We start from the raw sequence: 16,409 nt of genomic DNA, 5'->3' as shown, positions 1-16,409 counted from the left end.
TTCGGCGGCCCCTTCCGGTACCCGCGGATCCAGGCCCCGGTTCGTGCTCGGTCCCGCCCGCCGCTTTCCCGGGGAGGGCGCGCGTGTGGATCGGGCTGAGCGTTACTCTGTCGGTTTAACCAACTCCCGTCGCGGCCGCGCCGCTGGCGGCCAAACCGGGAGCCCCTCTCAGACTCCCCCCCCCCCCCCGGTGAAGCGTTTCCAGGCCGGGCCCGGCCCCTCCCACTGCCCGACTTCCGCTCTGGCGTCGGAAGCGGCGCGCGGGGGTTGCTCGAGGCGGGGGGGGGGGGAGTAGGGAGGGAGAGGGGGGGGGGGGTGAGGGGGGGGCGGGGCGCGCTCGGTGGCGGGGCGGGGCCGCGCGCGCAGCGAGGGGCGGCGGCGGCGGCGGGACGGGACGGGACGGGACGGGACGGAGCCGCGATGGAGAAGCCGCGGCGGGCGGTGGTGGTGACGGGTACGGGGCGGCGCGGGGACTGTCCCGGGGGGGGGGGTATTTAGGGGGAGGGGGGTGGGTGTTTCCCCCCCCCCCACTGTGGGTGGCGGCGGGCGGGAGCCCCGGGGTGCTGCGGTGGGGGGGGGGGGTGTCGGGGGGTGTGTTGGTCGGTGAGGGGCTCCGCAGAGTCCTTCCCCACGCTGGGCAAGGCGGGGGGGTTTGGGGTGCCCCTCTTGCAGCCCTGACCCCCTTCCGTCTGCTTTGGGGTGCCTCTCTTCTACCCCTGAGCCGGGCAAGGGGGACTTTGAGGTCCTCATCTCCCATCCCTGACCCCTTACCCTTGCTTTGAGGTCTCCCTCTTCCGTCCCTGACCCCCTTCCCCTTGCGTTGGGGGTCCCCCTCTCCCATCCCTGACCCTCTTCCCCTGCTTTAGGGTCTCCCTCTTCCATCCCTGACCCCTTTCCCCCTGCTTTGGGGTCCCCCTCTCCCATCCCTGACCCTTTTCCCCCTGCTTTGGGGTCCCCCTCTCCCATCCCTGACCCCCTTCCCCCTGCGTTGGGGGTCCCCCTCTCCCATCCCTGACCCCCTTCCCCCTGCGTTGGGGGTCTCCCTCTCCCATCCCTGACCCCTTTCCCTTGCTTTGGGCTCCCTCTCATCCATCCCTCACCCCTGCAAGGGGGGGGCTTTGGGGTCCCCCTCTTCAATCCCTGACCCCCTTCCCGAGAGCGGGGGCAGGAGAGGGGCTTGATCTCACAGGTGGGGGGGGGGGATCAGCTCTCCCAACGCCCCATCCCCGGCCATCAAGGTGTGGAAGCTCCTCTCCAAATCCCCCTCTCAGCTCGGCAGAGCCGCCTCGGGGAGGAGGGGGACAGGGTGGGGGTAACGAAGGGCCCCGCGGGCTCAGGCGAGGGCTTGTCAAGCTCCTTCCCCCCCGGGGTACAAAGGCCGGGTGGCTTGATTTGTGGGGAAAGCAGCCCTGTGACAAATGGGGAACTATTCAGGGCCCCGTCCCCATCTCCCCCCTCCCCTTTCCAGCAGCTGAAAGTCGAGGCCGTGTGAATGGCGGGGGCGAAGGGGCTTCGCTGCCCGCGAGGCGCTGGAGCGGCTTTGATGGGAGGCAGAGTGTCCTGGGGGGGAGCAGTTGGGGAGGGAAGCAGAGGGGCAGGTGCCAGGCCCTGCCTTCCCCAGCCCCACACTTGCTGACTGAACAGCAAACTTGCCTCAGTCAACACTCTGCTGCACACAGGGCTGCTCCCCCCTCTCTTTTCCCCATCATTTTCTAAACCACACTGGTTATCTGGTCACCTCTCCCCACTGTCGGTGTCACACTGAGCTCCCAGTTAGGGTTGGCAGTGCTGTTCTGGTCCCACTGGGAACTGGTGCTTGCTGAGGACCGGGTGTTACTCCTGCAGGGTTTCTTTTTTAGCACTCTTAAGGAGATAATCCCATCAAGATCTCTGCTTGGCTGCTAAGGAGCCTTGGAGGGAGCCCTGTGGTGGATGCCCAGAAACTCCTGGGCGTCCTCAAGTGGAGTTTCCCTGCTGCTTATCAAAACCAAGTTGCTTATCAGCTGGGGAGAGATAACAAGAGGGCTCTGATGGGCCTGCAGAGCCGTAGCCTGTGGCTGGTGTGGTTTGGCTCCGGAGTGAGGGGTTTGCCTTGCATGCCAGTGGGATTTCAGCCTCCCAGGGGCTGAATCCTTAAAGAGAAACCCTTTATTTCATCTTGGAATCGCTATTTCCTCAGGGATAATGGAGCCTGGCAGGTCGGAACCGTTTGTTCCGTGTGGGAGGACACCCTTGGCTTGCTGAGGCCTCTGGAAAGGCGCTGGGCTATTCACTGGTGCCAGTGGTAGGTTGTCTTAGTGGGGCTGGAGCTTTGCTCCCAGGAAAGCACCCCCAAATACACTCTGATCCTGTGAACCAGCCCGTGCTCTGCAAATCCCTCACGTCCTGGCGTGCAGGGTAACCTCAGCAGAGAGAACCCCTCCATTAACGTGTCACCCAGTATTTGTGGGCCTTTCCCAAAGCCTTTCAGAGGAGTTAGGCAGGATTTATGGCCCCTAATTGCATTAGGCTCCTGGGGTCCCTTCTGACAGTTTAAATCAAGGCCTGTTGGCGTGCCACCCCGATGAATGGCCTAACCTTTGCCTGCTCACCCAGCAGAAGGTGCTGTGGGTTACTAGTTAACTCCAGGTTACTCATTAGGAAGGGCAGCCGTGGGGAGTAGGTGGTTCTGATAATGCTATCACAACCTTTGCCACTCACTGGGTTGTGTGTTTCCTCCTAAGGTGTAACCAATGCCAGCAGAAGATCTGGGTGAGGACCTGAGCAGAGGAGAAATGGGCAGGGTTGTGGCTTGTCCCCACGTCCACAGCTGTGGGCTAAACCAGTCAGGAATGGGAGGTCCAACAAGGGTTTTGTGACATCCATCAGCCTCCCTGTCACTGACAGGTTTTCCTAATGCAGTTGGGGAGGAAAAGATGTGCTTCCCTGGTGTCTGACTGGGGGGGAAGAGCTTCTTTAGAGCCAAACTGCTGTTTTCCTTCAGAGTGAAAGGTGTATCATTCAGACCTTCCTGTGAAGGTCTCTTCTTTGGTACCTGGATGCCAATTAAAAGTGCCTGGCCATTAGTAGAAGCGGGTTTTCCTCCAGAAGGAGAGCAGCACAGAGCACTTGGTGACCTCCAGTTGGGTCCAACCTGGGAGGATGACTTCACCACTGTGGATTTTCCCTTCTCTTCCAGGGTTTGGCCCCTTTGGAGAGCACGCTGTGAACGCCAGCTGGATCGCAGTCCAGGTAACGCTGTGCCTTGGTTCTCAGCAGGCTGCTAACACATCCCTCAGCCCCTCACTCTGCAGCCCTCCTAGAACTGTTACCTGCCAGGCTTATTAACTAGGGCCAGCTCCCTCCAGATGGTCAGCTGGAGAAGGTTTTCTTCCTTCCTCAGCTGGTAGAATCCAACAGGATGGAGTTAGTGGAGCTGAGGGATTCACCGGTGAGCTCCCTGAAAGAGGTTGAACGGGGCAGGGAGCCTGGAATCCCCCCCCTGCACTAGGTAATTCAAGATAAACAAACACCCCTGAAGAGCTTTAATGTTCCCCCCTCAGCTCCAGCTGGGGTCTAGGCAGGTTGGGTGGTTAACCTTTAAGCCAGGTCTCATCCCCAGGGGGACTTCAGCCTCATGGAGTCAGGCGCACTGTGGAGTTGTCCGACGTGGGGCTGAACATCAGGACTTTGACTCCAAAACCAATCAATTCCCCCCCTCAATTCCTTCTGTGGCTGCCTTCTGCTGCTGTGGGGGGGATTGGGGAGTGGCTGTTGCTCCTTAGCCAGGCTCCCCTCTGCTGAGAGAGGTCGCTGGGCTGGCTGAGTTGGAGCTCACAGGAGGCAGGAGTGCTCCTTGGAGGGTGGGAGCTTGGGCAGATCAAGTTCAGGCCACTTGTAGCTGTGTACCTGCATGGGCACACTCATTAGTCTGGCACTGATAGATTCACTAACGAGCCCAGAAGCAGAGATCAAACCTTTGCTCCATGTCCAGCTAGGCTAAGGAATTAGAGTTTCTTGCCATAAAATCATTAGCTGGGGAGAGTGCTGCAACGTTCCCCTGCTTCTTCCTTGCTTGTCACTTCTGGCTGTGGTTTATGACAAAGCTGCTGGGAATTTGAGGGCACCTTTTAGTCCAGTTGCCCAGGGAATTAAATCTGGTTTTCTCCCCAACACATCTCTCTTCCCTTCAGAGCTCTGAGATTAATATCTTCTTTAGAAGGCTTTTAAATTAAATCACAAACTCTAATCAATTACAGGCAACTAATGTCCAGATGTCTAATGTGCTGGCTGGTGTGAGGGGATGAAACCTCTGCCTCTGAGGAGCTGTGTTGGAAAGGAATGTCTTTGGGGCTGGGTTTGCTGGGATGAAGTTTGGGGGCAAAAAGGGAGCTGCACACATGGAGGGGGGGATGATAAATAAATTGCACCTTCCTGAAACGTAGCAGTGAGGCTAATTGCTTCAGTTTGTTCTCACCCCTGTAGTGTCAGGTATTGTAAAGGAGCTGCTGTTGTTCTAGAGGAGGTAGACAAAGGGGTGTTGTGCTGCTGGGACAGGAAGAGGGGTGGGTGTCCAGGTGCTGCTCACAGAACCAAACCTGATGTGGAATCCCTGTGAAGAGGAAGGTGTCCTTCCTCCAGCCTCACAGCTCAAGGCACGGATGGGCTGTGCAGCTGATGGATGGAGCAATCACACCCATTTTACACCCCAGATTCGTTTTGTGGGCTCTGGGGTGTGTGTGTGTTTCATTTCAAGACTCTAACCCTCCAGCTGGTGGTACAGGGTCTGTACCCATCTTCCTCCCAGCCCTGTGAACAGCCAGCGCTGGCTTCTGGCTGCAGACAGAAGCTGGGAGGCAGCGGGGAGGATTTGCCTCTCCTTCCCCCTGCTCAGCCCCAAGAGGCCCAGACAAAAAAGGGAACAGCATGTCTTTGAGCACAGGGGAGGTGGGCATTGTGCAACTTTCAGACAGGGGACTTCATGGAGCTGAGTGGACACAAAGGCGTGTCTGAGTTTCTGAAGCCCAGACGGTGTGATCTGCATCTTAATAGAAGAAAAATCAATTAAACAATCTCTGGAAATCCTTCCCTAGCTCTAGGGCTAAGCTAGTTCTGGTTTATTACATCTTTTATTATCCTGCAGCCTGAGGATAAAATCCTCTGCTTTTCTTTCCACTCCTCCTTTTGGTTTTAGTTGGCTTCTCCTCTAGAGCACGGGCACGCTGTGGCTTCTCCCTCCCACTGGATTTCTTGGGGAGCTGAAAGCAAACTGACTCTTCCACGTAGTTTGTGTGTGTGGGGAGATGATTCCTGTAACCTCCAAGGGAAGAATAACTCCCACTTTCTTTTTCCCAAGGCTCAGGGCAACAGCGTTCCCTGTTAACCCGTGGATTTGCTGGTCCCTGTTTCCAGGGAGGTTAATAAATTCCTCTGAGGAATTCTTTTCTGCCTGGGAGGCTCCTTCCTTTAAAGCTCCCAGAACAGACTTGGTGTTGAGTGTGGGATTTTAGCCTCCCTGGTGTGACTTTAGGTGCAGACACAGGTGTGGCCCCCTGGGCTGTGAAGCTCCTGGGCTCCTGCCTTCATCCCCCCCCCTCAACATGCTTTGAGGAGGAGGAGAAGGAGGAGGAGAGAGGTCAGAGTGCATTTTGACATTGCTAAGGACAATTGCTGTCAGGGTGTCTAGACAGACCTGATAAGGATATTAAAGGCTGACAAAGGCAACCATTGTGGAGGGGTCAGGGAATCGGTCAGACCCGTTGGGCGCTCTGTGTTTGTCAGGTATACAAGGCCCTGGGTAATAAGTTGTCTGGGGGCCAGTGAACATCTTTATCCTTGAATGGAAGGGTGTGAGTGCTGTGCTGGGTTAAGAGAGAGCTGGGAGCTGTGCTGGGTTAAGAGAGAGCTGGGAGTTTGTGAAGGTTTAGCATATGCCTGCCTTGGGAGCAGGTAGCTGTCACCACAGCTCCTGCAGCACAGGGTTTGCTGCAACCTCTACAACTTCCCACCATCAGCTTCATCTCTGGGAGCTGTTTCAGGCTCTGGTGATGAATTCCAAGCAATTAACACTCTGGAGATGGTCCTAACGATACCGACTGGGGTTTGAACACCCTCATTTGTAAAGCACTTACTTCGTTTGCACCCCACATACACCAGCTCAGGTTTGGAAGGGGAGGGGGGTGGGGTTTGTCCAAGGAAGATGTGATGAAACATCACTTAGCATCCATCTCTGGTAATGAACGTCTGTGTGTGCCAGACACTAATCAATACAGCAAGCCTTTAATATCAGACTCACCCTGGGAGCCAGAGCAAGTGATTTATCATGGTTGTTGCTCCTATCTGCTGGTCTGTGGAAGTCTGGCTCTCGCCTTTGCTGCCTGTTTTAGTTATCTTGAATCTTCTTCCACCCTCTGTGGTCTGTACACCTGTGAAAGGTTGGGCTGTTGGCTTTTTCTCAGCAGAGAAATGACTTTTTTGGGTGATGGCTGCAGTGTGGGTGATGGTTATGGGAAAAGAGGGCACTGAGGTACAGCTCGTGTTTGTGGAGAGGGGGTGGGATCGTGATGGGGGAGTCCCAGAACCCCAGGCTGCACTGTCCTTTCAGCCATCCCCTTTGGAAGAATTGGAAACCTGAGGAAATAGAGGATTGGGAACTGAACAAGCTTCATGGAAAACAAATCAGCACTGCTTAGCCTGTGGTTTGTGAGTCTGACCTCAGTGGGGAAAGGAAGCCTGAGGGTTACCTGAAAGAGCAGCTCTTGGCTCTGATCACCGAGTCCCAGCCTGAAAGAGAGAGAGGACTGGATGGCTCAGGAGTATTTAAAACTCTCCTTTGGTAGTTTGGCTGCTTCTCATGCTGCTGCTTCTACCTCAGACCCACGAGAGCGGCTGCGCTGGCGCGGGGATGCGAGTGCCACGGTGCTTCCTCGTAGTGTCTGGCTCTTTCCAGAGGGGAGCAGGGCTGTGTACCCCAGAAATCACATAGCCAGCCTTTCTTTGGAGCCTGGGTGTGGCTGCTAACCATTGTCAGTTAAATGTTGGTTCCTTTGTTACACACACAGCAGCGCAAAGCAAAGGGCCCTGTGGGTGCAGACTGTTAGTGCAGGTGGGGGGGATGCCTCTGCTGCTCCCTCTCCTGTGGTTGGAGGTGGTTTTCTCTTTAAGGGGGCTGTTTATGAGGTTGTACAGCTGGTGTCAGCCCCTTGACAGACTCACTCTGCCAATAAACCTTCCAGAGTGACATCCTCTGCTGTCCTTTGTGCCTGACCATCTTGGTTTTCTTTATCTCCCTGTGTTCTCAGGAGCTGGAGAAGCTTGGGCTGCGGGACGATGTGGACCTGCACGTCTATGAAGTGCCAGTGGAATACCAGACAGTGCAGAGGCTCATTCCTGCCTTGTGGAAGAAGCACAGCCCACAAGTGAGTGAGGAACAGCAGGAGGAGGAGAGCCAAGGAGGGCAAGTGGTTCAGATCTGTCCCTCCTCATGGTTCTGTCCTCCTCACACCGACGAGTGCAGAGTGAAGCCCTGTTATTAATGCACCTTCAAACCAGCCATCCCTCACTAGATCTTCTCCCCTTTTGTCCTGAGAACCTGGGTGTCTGTAGACTTTTATAGCTCAGAGCAGAGCCCTCCAATTAGTGGGAGCAGCGGGTGTGAAGAGGCTGCTGCGAAGGGCTCTGTCTAGACAGCTCTGCCACCTGCACGGCCCCAAACGTTCACTCCTACCCTGAGTAAGTCCTGATTTAGGTCAGGAGAGGCTGAAACAGGAACTGCTCTGTACCAGACCCACAAATTCGTTGGTAAAACAGCTCAGTAACTGTGACACTCACACAGGAACCCCCGCACCAGCTCCCTCACCTTCAGCTGGGGAGGGATTTTTTTCCACTCTTCATGCTCTGACTGACCTAACTCCTTCCTTCCCCCTTGGCAGCTGGTGGTTCACGTTGGAGTTTCGGGCATGGCTACCACTGTGACCCTGGAGAAGTGTGGCCATAACGTGGGTTACAAGGGCTTAGACAACTGCCGGTTCTGCCCGGGCTCGCAGTGCTGCGTGGAAGGCGGCCCCGAGTGCATCGACTCCATCATCGACATGGACACGGTCTGCAAGAGGGTCTCAGCCCTGGGGCTGGATGTCACGGTCACTATATCGAAGGATGCTGGCAGGTATGGGGTGCCAGAGCTCCCTGGGGACAGGGAGCCTCCTGCTGCATCCCACGTTCCCCTGGGGCGCAGCGCAGGAGGCCCGTGCGATGTGGCAGGACAAGGGGGATGGGTTAAAGCTGAAGGAAGGAAGGTTTAGATTGGGTATTAAGGGGAAGTTCTTTGCAGAGAGAGTGGTGAGGGGCTGGAACAGGCTGCCCAGAGAGGGGGTGGGTGCCCCATCCCTGGGGGTGTTCAAGGCCAGGTTGGCTGGGGCCCTGGGCAACCTTGTGTAGCTCCAGGCCTGGAGGTTGGTGGCCCTGCCTGTGGCAGGGGGTTGGAGCTCTGTGATCCTTGGGGTCCCTCCCAACCCAGACCAACCTGTGATTCTATGATCCTATGATTTGTACCTTTTTGGTTCTCCTGGGGCTGGCAACACTGCTTATTTCCCTCTGGAAGGGGGAAAAATAGCGAGATCTCCATGTGTCATTGTCCTTGATTTGATTAAAGCCCACGGACTCGGGGTACCCAGCTTGTGTTCCCCTCTGCTGCAGGCTGAGGCCACAGTGCTGAACGATGCGAATACAATTCATCCTGTCCTGTAATCTGTCCCTTGTTGCTAATTAAGCTCTGTTCTTGTGTTCCAGATACCTCTGTGACTTCACTTACTACACTTCCTTATACCAGAGCCGCGGGAGGTCGGCTTTTGTCCATGTGCCTCCCCTGGGAAAACCATATACTGCAGAACAGCTGGGTCGGGCGCTACAGGCTATCATAGAAGAGATGCTGGATGTTTTGGAGCACTCTGAAGACAAAATCAATTGTCAGCATGAACATTGAAAGCAGGCAGAAGCTATTCTAGTATTGCACTTCCCAAATTCCTCCTGTTCCTGTGGGGGAAAAGAAAAAGAATGGGTCTGGAACCTTCCAGACCCAGAATTGGAGACTCCAAAACTTTTAAAAACAAACAAACAAACAAAAAAAAGAGATAAATTTCCACTTCCAGAAGTTGAGGTTTTGTGTTGAGCTTGTACCTTCCAGCCTAGGCAACAAAGGAGTCCAAAACCTCTCTAGAAACACCTGCAACTGCTCATTTCTGAGGGGACTGAGTGTGTGTCAGCCCAGTGACAGCTGCTGACCGGTCTCACACAGCGCAGACGGAACGTTTCCCTCCTGGACTTGGTGTTGGGGTGCAGGGAATCATCACCTGCTCCTCTCATGACTAGTTCTTACCTTGAAAGGTTTGCTTTTGCCTTGGTTCTGTTGGGTTTCCTTCCCTCCCCCCCTTTCCTCTTTGGCCCAGATTAGAGGTTATGGTGTAAAAGTGTCCAGGGGAAGGAGTTGGGACGGGGCGGGTGGGTCTGTGGTGGAACTGTGCTCAGTGGAGACCAGGAGCCTTGGGAATGGCTTTGCTGAGATGGAAAGATAATGATTTAGGCACTGATCTCTCACCCCACCTTACCCAGAGGTGTGTCAGGTCCTCTGTCACCTTTTGGGAGCCGCAGGCAGAAGGGATGTGTTTGGGGTCCCTGTTGCTGTGGAGCAGGAGGTGATAGGTTTGGGTTGGGTTTGGGGGTTGGTTGGGGTTGGGGGTTTCTTTGTACATGGTGTAGACCTAACAAATAAGCACCAAATACTTCCAAAATGTCCTTTTATATGACATTCTCCATCCACCTTCCTCAACCAGGTACCTCCTGTACAGAGCCCCTTGCTCGGGGTGTATGTACAGCGGATCCTTAGTGGTTAAATAGCTTTGTGAAAGGCCACCTCTCCTCCTCCCAGGCTCAGGGTGCTGGCTGCTGGTTCTAAGGGGAACACTGAATAATTTATAACTCCCTTGGTTATAAAGTTTCCTTCTTGTTAAAGTTTAGCTGAAGAGTGATGTTTAACTTTAGGATTGAAGTTGCCACCTTGATTTGTTGTAGGTTTACATAGGCAAAGGTATGTGATCAAAGACACTCTGCCAAATCAAATCTAAACCCTTAATTAACCCCCTTCCTGCTGCCTGTAACCCAGAGGTGGTTATGTGGAAACCAGGAGTTTTGCTTCAAGTGAGTGTTTTGGGCAGTTTGTTGGTACCCCCCTCCCAATGGGAGGGTACGAGGTGCTGCTGTTTGCGTGGACTTCCCCAGTGATGAGTGTGGGGAGGGGTCCAGGCAGGGTCCAGGCAGGACTTTTGGGGGTCCTGCCTAAAGTTTGCTTCCCAATGAGGAGACTCTAGTGACAGAGGACGTTGCAGCAGGAACAGGCACGAGATGGGTGAGTGGTGACCAGTGGGTCTCACTGAGGAGCCACTTCAATGAAGAGCTCTGTGATTTGATTCTAATTCTTCTACAAATTATATATATATATATATAACCCAAATGTTTTGAAGCATTTTAAAATACCCTCATCTTAATTTTCCCAATTCTGGCTGATTCTGCCCCAGTATCTCCCAGTGAGAGCTGCCACTAACCTGCTGTTTCCCAGCAGAAGCCTAATGATGATGGAGATCCTGCTTCTCCCTCTACCCAGCCCCTGGGAGAGGATGGAGCCTCCTGCACCACTAAGAACTGTGCCAAGGGGACCTGTCTGTGAGGAATTTAGGATGAAGCTTCTGGCTCACAGAGGGAATTCCCCCTGTGCTCCCCACACAGGTTCTCCTGATCAAGTGAGTGCCTCCAAAGCCGAGATGCCAAGCAGCACGTGTCAGGCTGTGGGTGGGGAGGCTTTCTGAGCAGTAATTTATTATATTTAATATTTTTGTTTAAATACTTGTGCTTTGACACCTTTTTTTTTTGCCAATTAGTTGAGCTAATTAATCTTGTAGGTTTGTTCCTTTACCCAGGGAGGAGCCCCTGTCACCGGTGTGGAGCTGCTTAGCAGAGGAGTGAGTCCCGGGTCATGCTGCGTTCAGCCAGTGATTTGAGGCATTTTCAGTGATTCCAGTGTTTAATTTACCTGGGATGTAGTTGGGAGTGAAACAGGAGTGGAAGAGCAATGGCTTCATGAGGTGGTGACAGCCCTGGGGTCCCAGGAAGGGCTGGTGGGACAGCGGTGCCCGCGGTGCCACGCTCGGGGACGCGTCGCTGGCCGGGCTCTGTCAATGACAAACATCTCCTAAGGGAGAGGTGTCCTGTCTGTCCCTGTCTGTCAGACCTTTGTCCTTCCTCAGAGCAGGCAGCCTCAGGGATCCCCACTGCAGAAGTGGCTCCAGCTCCATCAGCAGGGAAGGCAGGCAGGGTGAGGGGAACAGCTTCCCACCGCAGCCTGTCCAGCCTGGGGGGGGGTCAGCACCTATAGATCCTCCTTCCTGGGTGCTCTGTGCCATTCAGGGGGGGAATCTTGAGCTGATTTCTGTGCCTGCTGCCTGCCTGAGGGCTGCAGAGCTTCCACTTGGACCTGTCAGTGTTAGAAAACCCCAGGTTGGGGAATATTTTGCTTTGGGCATCACTCCGAGCCCTGCGTTCCCTCCCAGCCTGTGGAGCTCCTGTCTGAGCAGGTTCCTAGAGAGCATAATTTATTTTATAATCTTTTGGGGGTTTTATTTGGAGAATTAGTCCTCAGAGGTTGTGTTTTGTCAGGGGGTGTCTTGGGGGTAGAGAAATTTTGTAGAGCGAAATGGCATTAAACTGATTTTATTTAATCTGACCTAAATTAAATCCTTGGTGGTGATGGGGGGGGGAAGGAGGTGGTGATGTTTTAAAAGCATTTTGATAAATTCATTGATTCCTGAAGCCTTTTCCATATATTCCTTGGAAATACCATGTTAAACAGATGCAGAGAGCTGGTGTTTTCCCTAATGCTTCCTATCTGCTTTCTCTTCCAGATCCTTAATAATTAGAGTTTGCTAATTTGCACTGATGGATGGAGGGGGGGAATATGTTTTCCAGCCACAAAACAACCCCCCCATCCCCACCCCATCCATGCTGGGGAGCAAGTAGAGGGCATCCAGGCTTAGTGCTACTTACCCTGGCAGGTTTCAGAGCCCCAGAGCTGTCCCTGGGGATGCGCCTTACGGAGTGAGGAGGTTCTGTGTGGAAGAGAGAATTGGGGAAGGTTCTGCTGGGTTGGGGCTGATGGCACTTGATCTGCTTGCCAAGAGCTTGGAGTGGGAACAGGCTGGTGTGGTGGTGAGGGCTGGTGGTGACAATTTAATTGTTGTTAAACACCGTGGAGGATTTTGGGGAGCTCCAGATACTCGTAAACCCCCTTCATGACTTGGCTGCCACGGTGTGGGGAGGGGATTCCTTTGAGTTAAACCCAGTAACCTGCTTCATAACCATGAGCTCAAAGGCTTCTTTCCCTTGAAGCCCTTGTGGGGGGTCTCAGTGACCCTCACAGGTCCCTTCTGACATCCCATGAGGTGATGCCAGGGTTGAAGGTGGTGCCTGTGCTGCCAGACCTGTTTGTGTGTGTGGGGTTTGGGGAATCCTTTGGAAAAGATGTTGAAATCTCTAAGGTTTTGGAGTGGTTTGTGTTTATCTGGAGTATTCCCCAACCTGATTGCTTCCTCCTAAACGTGGTGGTAGTGGGAAAGGATGGGAAAGGTCATGAGGATGGTTAGAGGTGTTGAGTGTGGTTGGGACAGGGGACTGCAGCCAAGAACTGCTGAGCTTCAGGACTCCTTCCAGGAGGCACCTGGCTGAGGGTGTTTCCAGATGTCTTAAGACTGTGTGGAAACTTAACTGGTTGCTCTGCTTGCACCCCAGAGAGGAGGGAATTCAAAATCTAGAGTAAATCTGGGAGCAAAGGCTCCCTGGCTGGCTCCTTGGGGACGTGGAGGTGATTTGCCTGCAGCATCACCTGGGAAAGCGAAGCCCACAGCAGGAAAACAGACTCATTGACCAGGGTTCTGATCTGCTACAGCAACTCCTCTGTGTCTCTGTAGGGTTTGTGCTGCACACCCCATGGTAAGGCACGTAGGAAACTCCCCTGTTTGTATTCCCTTACCTGGACAGTCCCACTTCCATGGAGCATTCCCACTCCGGGGTGTCTCTCACTGTCCTGAACCTTTCAGTGCCTCAGCCAGCTGGCAGAGAGGATTATTCTGGGCTGCCTGGAATAAAACCCTGTGAGCTTCCAGGCCTGCAGGCTCACGACTGGGCAGCACAGGCTCCCAGCACTGTCAGTTCTATTCAAGAAAAGGCTGAAAACAAGTTTTATTCTGCCCAAGTTTCCTCTGACGCTCAAATAATCTTCACTTGAGCGGTTCCTTGACCTCATGTGCAGGCTTGTTCATCAAACCCATCACAGGGATTCAGAGTAGGAGCTGCTTAAACCCAGAAATGGGAAAACTGGGTAAATCCCCAGGAGCACAGGAGCCAGTGCTGGGCTGGAGTGGCTGTTTCGTGGTTGAAGCTGTGACTTCCCCAGCTCTGAGTAACTTCCCGTTGTGGTTCTGACCACGCAGGTGATGCTCAGACCCCACAGCTGCTTTCAGGGGGAGCAGAGGGCTTGAAAGCTGACTGGAAACCAGTACATTTTGATGGAGAGAGTAGCCTGCTGTGGTTTGCTTGGGGTTTGGTGGGGTTTTTTTAATTACAATTTCCAGGTTCCCCCCTTCAGTGCAGGTAACGACCTGGCTGGCGATGGATCCGGGTGCAAGGCACCGTCCTTCCTCACGTCTCCTTCCCTTCCTCTGATGAGCCAGCCCATAATACTTTAGCAGGAGACATGTCAGAGTTTCCTCTCCTTCCAGAGTGTGTTGTGGTACAGCCCCCCTGCTCGGTACCACACGTCTGCCTCTTGGTAGGTGGGTTATTCTTGCCCCAGAAGCCCCAACATTTCCCAGTACAAAGTGCACTTTTCCTTAAAAACCCCCCACAAAACCCAAACCCCAACTCGTATCCAGGTCTAATTAGTGACTTAAGTGATGAGAGGGCTCCTCTGCCCACCCTCCCAAGCTGAGGATGTGGTTAATTTCTTCCTCATGTTAATTGGCCCCTGAGATCAGCTTCTGCGCCGGCTGTTTGGAGACCAAGTAGAGGAGAAACCCCCTCCCAGTAGGTAGGAAGTAAACAGAGGGAATGAAACTGCCCTGGAGTCAAACCCCACGCTGCTCACACACATCTTCAGGTTTTCTCTTGCACCAGCTTCTGGAATTGCAGCTGTTTACTGTGACTGAACAGGGAGTGCCTTGTCCTGTGCCAGGCTCCGCGCCCGCAGGGTGGAGTGGTGGGGATGGGGTCAGAGGAGCCCTTGGCACGTGAGCTGGGGTGGAAAGACTGGGCTGTGGGCACTGGGAGGCACTGGTGACTGTGGTGTGTCCCCCCCGATCCAAGGATGCTCTTCAGAATTGAGTCCTAGAGGGGGTGGGTGCCCCATCCCTGGAGGTGTTCAAGGCCAGGTTGGATGGGGACCCTGGGCAACCTTGTGTAGCTCCAGGCCTGGAGGTTGGTGGCCCTGCCTGTGGCAGGGGGTTGGAGCTCTGTGACCCTTGGGGTCCCTCCCAACCCAGATCAGTCTGGGATTCTGGGATTCTGTGATTCCAACACGTGCTGGGACCCAGCAAAGGGGGGAAAGAACCCAAAGTCTTTCCAGTTCCCTCATTGCTCCAGGTTGGGTCCCCCAAATTCATGTGTGTGGGGGGGTTAATTCCATCTCTTCCTGAAGGTGAGGTGTTTCATCCAGACTCTGTTGTGCCTGTTCAGCATCCCTCAGCCCCCCTCTGGTTGTTAATTGTGGTGAAACCATCAGTCTCCTCCTGGGGTATCTCAGGTGTTGCCGGCGTCAGGCTGAGCGGCTTCCTGGAGCTGTGGCTCTCTCCACCCATCCATCCATCCATCCATCCCTTGGGAATCCTGGGTGTTCCCGGTGTGTCCCTGCAGTGCCTTGTAACCCCAGTCACCCCCTCTCTCAGAAGGGCTGTGTAACTAAGCTCCAGTGGCTGCCCCCAGCTTGCTGTGGCCGGGCTGGACTTTGTAACTGAGAATTTAAACCCGTGTTTCAGAGTAAATAAAAGAGTTTAACTCTTGGCTGCTGGAGTTCTTCAGGGGGTTGGGGGGGAGGAATCCTGCTCCAAGGGGGTTTCCTTGGGAGTTGAGTAGGTCTCAGCGGTGATTTGGACTTGGGGAGGGCAGGGTGACCAGGTAATGGCCTGTTCCAGGGTTCTGCTGTTCCCCCAGCTCCTGCTGCTGCTGGAGAAGGAGCCCCAGGGCTGTGAGGATCCTCTGCCCCATCCCACAGGGCTGGATTCTGAGAACAGATGCTCTCCTGGCTCCTTCTCCTCGACCTCAGCCATGTACCTTGGATGCTCATGGTGTTTCATTCCGAAGAGTCTCCTGGAAGTTTTACCTTCCCATCACATCATGTATGTGTCTCTCTTATCTCTCCTTATCTGTTATGTTCCTCCTTTGAGCCTTGAGGGGAAATTCCTCAGCTCTGGCTCTGGACCACATCAGCACAACAGACGCTCCCCTCCGGAGTGACACACTGAAACGCTCATGGAAACCCTGTGCAGCATCACTGGCTCCAGGATGGGGAGCCCCAGAGTGTGTCCCCTTCCCCTGGCTCCATGAAGACTCCTTAGAGCACACACAGCAGCACAGCCAGTCCTGGGGAGCCTGTAATCCTGGAAACTCCAGGGAGCAGAGACCATGTAGTGCTCTGTCCTTGCTAGTTTGAGACCCATTTCCATCTGGGCTGGACAATTCCCAGAGGCAGGGGGGAAAGAGATGGGATTAGCACCCCCCCTTGTACACTTCTCACAGTGAGAACACCAGCTTTGCCTCTTTATTTTCTTTTAAATTCTTATTCCAGCTCTTCCAGGGTCTTGGGGAGCTGAGTTTGGAGCTGGAGACCTCTGGGGCCTTGCCCAGCGACCCCCAGGTCCTTCCCAGCCTTCTCCAGCTCTGTGGGCTCATAAAATGCTTCTGCTTTACACCCCCCTGACTCTTCCCACACAGGTTTCAGTGGCAGCAGCAGCTCTTCCCCCTCTCTGCTGACCAAAGAGGGTTCCAGCAGCAGAGAGCCTGGGATGCTCCCTGTGACTCTGCCCTTGGCTGTGACCCACAGGCTGCAGAGCTGCTCAGGAACCCCCTGTGAGGCATTTTCCAGCCAGATTCCTTCTGCCACGCTGCTGTTCCAGCTCCCTTGGGGATGGGGAGGTGATGAGCAGCGTGTCTGGGGGCTGCTGGGGTGCACAGTTACGTGCTGCTCTCCTGGAGAGTCACCCCAGAGCTCTTCCCATCTTCCCCAGTAGCATCTTCCTGCCTCACTGGTGGCTCCGGCGCTGTGGGCTGAGGTTGGCTGCCCCATCGGCTGCTTCTCCTGGGACACGATGCACCCAGACTTCAGCTGAGGACAGGCA

The 16,409-nt window shown here is 54.5% G+C and overlaps 1 protein-coding gene across 2 annotated transcripts; it reads left to right on the top strand.

The window, feature by feature from the left end:
* Positions 1-18: 18 nt before the first annotated feature.
* On the top strand, positions 19-9,127 carry PGPEP1 (pyroglutamyl-peptidase I; the record flags this gene model as incomplete). Of its 2 annotated transcripts, none has more annotated exons than XM_084276437.1 (5): positions 19-39; positions 3,179-3,231; positions 7,281-7,397; positions 7,911-8,143; positions 8,767-9,127. In XM_084276437.1, 2 exons carry the CDS (start codon positions 7,938-7,940, stop codon positions 8,957-8,959), a joined length of 399 nt encoding a protein of 132 aa, XP_084132563.1. In that variant the 3' UTR covers positions 8,960-9,127. The 2 variants fall into 2 exon arrangements, with proteins under 2 accessions (XP_084132563.1, XP_084132562.1); XM_084276436.1 differs by lacking the exon at positions 19-39 and adding an exon at positions 421-454.
* Between the last annotated feature and the right edge of the window lie 7,282 nt (positions 9,128-16,409).

The sequence above is a fragment of the Gallinula chloropus genome (genome assembly GCF_964237585.1).
Source record: "Gallinula chloropus genome assembly, chromosome: 28".
Classification (NCBI taxonomy): Eukaryota; Metazoa; Chordata; class Aves; order Gruiformes; family Rallidae; genus Gallinula; species Gallinula chloropus.
Note: the sequence above shows the minus strand (reverse complement) of the source record. Positions and strands in the feature narration are given on the sequence as shown.